Source organism: Hibiscus syriacus, unplaced genomic scaffold (assembly GCF_006381635.1).
Source record: "Hibiscus syriacus cultivar Baekdansim isolate YM2019G1 unplaced genomic scaffold, ASM638163v2 tig00001713_pilon, whole genome shotgun sequence".
NCBI classification, from domain to species: Eukaryota; Viridiplantae; Streptophyta; class Magnoliopsida; order Malvales; family Malvaceae; genus Hibiscus; species Hibiscus syriacus.
In genome coordinates, this window is record NW_024061883.1 from 22,997 (window position 1) to 28,908 (window position 5,912).

The 5,912-nt window shown below is 35.7% G+C and overlaps 1 protein-coding gene across 1 annotated transcript; it reads left to right on the plus strand.

Annotated features, from left to right (window-relative positions):
- Positions 1–3,502: 3,502 nt before the first annotated feature.
- Positions 3,503–4,397, plus strand: LOC120131701 (eukaryotic initiation factor 4A-3-like). Its single transcript, XM_039148636.1, has 3 exons — positions 3,503–3,613; positions 3,954–4,040; positions 4,130–4,397. Exons 1-3 carry the CDS (start codon positions 3,509–3,511, stop codon positions 4,241–4,243), a joined length of 306 nt encoding a protein of 101 aa, XP_039004567.1. The 5' UTR covers positions 3,503–3,508; the 3' UTR covers positions 4,244–4,397.
- Positions 4,398–5,912: the final 1,515 nt, after the last annotated feature.

A 5,912-nucleotide genomic window follows, 5' to 3' on the forward strand; every position in this document is an offset into this window, starting at 1 on the left:
GGTTAAAACTTTGGAGTTCGTAGAAAATCTCAGCCAATAAAAGATGACCCTAAGAGATTGTTGTTTGTCGAGAAGTTAGTCATGGATATTGGCGGGTTTCAAGAAAGAAAGAAGTCAAGGTCCTGTTAAACCGAAGGATATGGTATTGAGATTGTCAACTGGGGTGAACTAGTCAAATGTTCTGTACCCAAGATGAAACCGAGTTCCATCGTGATCAAAAGGAAATGGAGTTCATTCGAAGAAGAAATTGCATTAAATTGCATAATTGCATACATTTAGGCATGAATAGGATCATGGCATTCATAATTGCATGATGACTTAAATATCTACAGGTTTCCCAGGGATAGTTTGAAGATTGATGATATGAAAGTATCAAGATGAGGATAACTAGTTTTGAAATCTTGAAAAGAATGATGTTTAGACGAAAACTGAACCAAAGTAGATTCACATATCCAATGGCTTCCAGACAAGTTTTCACGATGAAGATGGATTTTAAGTTTGACCTTCGAAACAATTCAATCTTAAGCCTTCACGGAAGAGTAGTGAAGCAAATCATTTATAAGCCTTCACGGAAGAGTTGTGAAGCAAACTCATTTTATGAAGATCGAGTCCTATACTCTCTGAAGGAATAGACAGCGGACCCGTTTGCTAAAGATCGAGTCCTATACTCTTTGAAGGAATAGAGAGCGGACCCGTTTTATGAAGATTTTTCGAGTTCTATACTCCCTGAACGAATAGGGAGCGGACCTGTTTGTTGAAAATTGTTCGAGTCCTATACTCTCTGAAGGAATAGGGAGCGGACATGTTTATTGAAGATCGAGTCTTATACTCTCTGAAGAAATAGGGAGCAGACTCGTTTGTTGAAGATTATTCGAGTCTTATACTCCCTGAACAAACAGGGAGCAAACACGTTTGTTGAAGATTGTTTGAGTCTTATACTCCCTGAATGAATAGGGAGCAGACACGTTTGTCGAAGATTGTTCGAGTCTTATACTCCCTAAAAGAATAGGGAGCGGACCCGTCATTTGAAGATTTTTCAAGTCTCGCTTATCTAGGAGTAGTAGAGAAGCGGATTAACCTTTTGAAGTTCTCATGGATGGACAAAACTCGACCATCTATTGATTTTTGCTCTATTCTCGTTACACGACAATGAACAAAGAGGGGCAGCTGTAGATGCTCGTTTGTGTCCGGGGCCAGGTCGCTAAACCCGACCCCAAAGCCGTTAAAGGCCTGATTCAAGTCCAATATTCATCAGCAAAGTAAACCAGCCCACGTGAAGTCTGGAAAACAAAATGGTTAGAAGGCAGTTAATAAAGAGGAACACGACTGAAAAAAAAACCCTGAAAAGATCAGTTTAAAGGGGTAACCGCTGGAAACTAAAGAAAGGGGGGGTTATCACCATCACGGGGGAGAGGGTTAGGATGGATAAGGGGGAAAATTTTAACAAAAAAAAACAGCGAGGGAAAATCGATTGTAGAACAAAAAAAACAATATTTGGGAATCAAAGAATGTAACAACGGGTTTTACCCATTTTTCTTCTGAAATCAAGCAATACAAGCAGTACATTCATTCCTCATTTTCTTTCGATCAACAACTCAACAACATAAAACAAAGCATTTTCAAGAAATTGAAAACAAGAGGAGTTCGATTCATTACCTTAACGGGAGCCATCGGGGTAAGCATCCGAGTATTCATTATAGCCCTAAGGTTGTTGTGTTGTTTATTTTTAGGATTAGATTTATGTTAAATGGTATATTGGAGGATTTCATAAACATGAAAGTGAGAATGCCCAAAAATCATTAGATTAAAATTTTGAGAGAAGATTAAAACAAAAAACATTCGAAAGGTAACCTAGAATAGTAAAGGGCGAGTGAGAAAGAGCTTACCTTGACCAAGCGTCGGGGGTCGCGTTCTTAGGCCAACCGAGTGTTTGCATGTGGGTTTTGGGGTTGAGGTTCTAGGTCGTTTAGGTTGTTCGTTGGGTGCTTAGGGTTTTGTTTGTTGAGCTTTAGAGAAGGTGGCCATGGTATCTAGTCTAGTGTTGTCGCCGAGGGAAAGAAAGGGGAAGAAGAGAGTCGATTAGGAGAGAATGGAGATGGGATTGCGGCTGGGATATGTTACAAGTGAATTTAGAGTTTAGCTATTACCCTATATTTTGTATATATGGATTCATTGAAACGACAGTGTTTAAGGCTGCCAAATTTGGCATAGGTTATTAATGGTTTAGGTCTATTAGTTTTAACCGTTTCTCATTTTAATACTTAAATTGATATTTTCATATTTTTAATTTTGCTTCCATATTTTACGCACATTTAATTTAAGTCCTTAATTAGTAATGTATTTAGTTTCTGTTGTTTAGATATTTCACCTTTAATTTTCGCATGTTTCGTTGTAGTCCTTAATACGAATGCTTCTGTGTTTTTAGTTTAATTTCTTTATTTTAAATGCGTTTAAATTTAGTCCAATCTGTGCTTGTATAATTTTCGCAATTTTTAACATTTGACCCTCGTGTTTTGCATGTTCTATTTTAGTCCATTTAGTGTGTTTAATTGAATTTTGTATTGATTGTATTTCTGACCCATTACTTTTAAAATTTTATTTTGAGGCCATTTGTTTACTATTTTATGTATGTTGGCAAGGTTAATATAGATTAAGTGTATACATGTATATGTTATTTCAAGCATGTTGTTCATACGCATGTATTTAGGTATAATTAATTATGTATGATATCCTCATGAGCATAACTCGACATATTACATAATTGGATTAAGGGTAATATACTTTTAATTTAAAATTATTTTAAGTGGGCAGTCATAACTGATTTGAGGTCCGCTTTTAATGATTTTAAAATAAAAGTGTATCCCGAAAGTGAAACAAAAAAAATTGATTCGTCACCTAAAATTTGGGAACGAAAGAAAAAGAAATGTTCGTTTATTTAAATATATCGAGAAAATGTTGTTATATCTTTAAGATCTGGTCTCGATATTTGTAAATAATCGAACATTCTTTATCTTTCTAAAACGACTTGGTAATTTTTAATTTAATTATTTTGAGTGCTTTCGAATGTTTTTAAATTTACATCTTTGTCTTATGGGATCAAAAATCAAAATAAATTTGAATTTGTAAAGTTTATTGCAAAGACGTTAATTAATCGACTAGGTACCGATTTAGGGCGTTGTGGGGGTGCTAATCCTTCCCCACACGTAACCGACTCCCGAACTCGGACTTTGGTAACGCAGACCTCAATTTGTTGTTTTAATTAAAATTAATTTTTATTTAAAATGACAAAACATTTTTGGGTGCCTAATCACACCCTAATCAAATATTGGTGGTGACTCTTCGAACCGTATTTTCGATAGTAAAGGAAATTCAAAATTTTTCGAAACGAAATGTCTTTTAAATCGCATAAGTTTTTAAAATAAAAAGAGACAATTAAGAATTAATGTGGTTTTTAAAATCTCACCTTTTTTCACCTTTAAGGAAAAAATCGTTTCGACAGCATGGAGATATGCCTCAGAAGGAAAGAGATGCAATTATGGCCGAGTTTCGTGATGGTGCAACCCGTGTTCTTATCACTACAGATGTTTGGGCTAGAGGGCTTGATGTTCAGCAGGAAAGTGTTTACGGGTGCTTTTTGTGCTCACTTTATGGATGTATTTTTGCTTGTTGTTTCTAGATGAGTAGTAATTTAATTTTTTGGAGAATAAAATATAGTTAAATGCAAGCAAGTATAGTAGTTAGATATTATCTCGAAGACCAGTTATGTATACTATTAGCCTTGAGGTATAAGGTTACAAAAGGTCTAAGAGATGTACTTAGTTTTCTACAATTGGTTGACTTGCTTAATCTAATAAGGGGATGTGAGAGAAAGAAAATATTTAATTTTCTATCACTCTTGAAGGCTTTTCCTTTTCCATTTTATACTCTACTAAATTTACCTTTCTTGTTTCCAGGTGTCTTTGGTGATCAATTACGACCTGCCAAACAATCGAGAGCTTTACATCCATAGGATTGGACGTTCTGGTCGTTTTGGTCGAAAGGTATTTCTTTTGATATATCAGATCCTATTCCTGCCTTCAAGTTGCTTGTATTGCTACTACTGTATGTTGATTCTATTGTTTTCCTGCAGGGTGTTAATATTAATTTTGTGAAAAGTGATGACATCAAGATTCTTAGAGACATAGAGCAGTACTACAGTACCCAGATTGATGAAATGCCAACGAATGTTGCGGATCTGATATAAGAATGCTTGGATCGAAGGGTATGGTTGAACATGATTCATAGTATTGTGTAATTGATTTGTCTATTTAGTTGCGTTTTTCTGTGTGATTGGCTTTGTATGCTTGCTTGATGCAAACAGGAGGTTTTGGAAACAAGAAAAGAACTTATCAGATTAAGGCATTGTGTAGTGTGATTTTCGTGCTTTTGTTCCCTGTAGTTGGATTTGCTCAAATTTCAGTAGTGTTGTTAATTCAGGAGATTGAAAGGTTTTGAAGTCTCATCTCTCTTCTTCAAGCCTTATGTCATATGTTTTAGGGTGGAATATGTTCATCTGGGTTCCTCTAGGGAGAATATAAGTTGGTTATCTGTACCTTGTCTTTAAGTATGACGCAAGTTTTCGACCTTAAAGTTTTGACTTTTGATTTATCCAACCCAGAATTTCAGTTACTCTCTTGAATTGTTAGCGCCAACTGTACAGTTTTTTTTTAATGAGAAAATAACCTCAGTGACCAAAAATCCCATATAATATACGATTTTAACCAACTATTTCCGGATTTGCCAAAATGACCAACAAAATCGCAATGCGATCGCTAATTCGCAACGCGATCTCCATTATCGCAAATTCGCGTTGCATTTTCGCAATGCGATAGTTGAAAATCGCGTTGCGATCTCGCGTTGCGATGGTCTACAATATCGTTGCGATTTTCCCAATTCGCAATGCGAATAAGTAAATCGCAACGCGAATTGGGAAAATCGCAATGCGAATAAGTAAATCGCAACGTGAATTGGGAAAATCGCAATGCGATACTTACTATCGCAATGCGATAATACAAAATCGCAACGAGATACTTACTTTCGCAACGCGATACTGACTTTCGCAACGCGATTTACATAGCGCCATTCGTATTAACGCGTATTTTTTTTTTCAAATTCCAAACACGTATTTTTTCTTAATAAATCGGAAAATGAACCGTCCACAGTAATCGCAACTCATAACCTCAAACCCAAAAACACAACACTCAGTCCCATCTCCATCTCTCACTCTCTACGGCGAAATCCGTACCCATCTCCGAAGATTTCCGTCCCCATCGCCGACGAAATCCCTCACAATCATTCAGAAATGGAAAATCAACCTACGAGGGTTAGTTTTTTTATTTTTATTTTGAAATTTTTGCATTATTTTAGGTTTTTCATATTGAGATTGATGATAAGTTTACTGGTAATTCAATAATAGATTAACCATTTCACTTAGATTTCTTATTAAATTCATTCGATTGCTGCCAATACTACTAAACTGTTTAGCCTGTGAAGTTAGTATTTGTCTTTGCTTTGTCTTTTGGTTGAAGTAATGCAGAAGAAGAATAGTTTCGAGAATGAAAATCGCAACGCGGAAATAACTATCGCAACGCGAAATAAAAATCGCAACGCGAAACCAAAATCGCATTGCGATTTTCATTTCGCGTTGCGATTTCATTTCGCGTTGCGATTTTTATTTCGCGTTGCGATTTTCATTTCGCGTTGCGATTGTCTGGTCGCGATAGTCATTTCGCGTTGCGATTCTCATTATCTCGTGCGATTTCATTTCAACCAAAGACAAAAACAGTGTTGCAAATTTTAGTTTCAAGAATAAACTACTATTTATGTTTATTGTTTGTTTTTGGTATATCTTGACAGTGTAATTTTTGGTATAT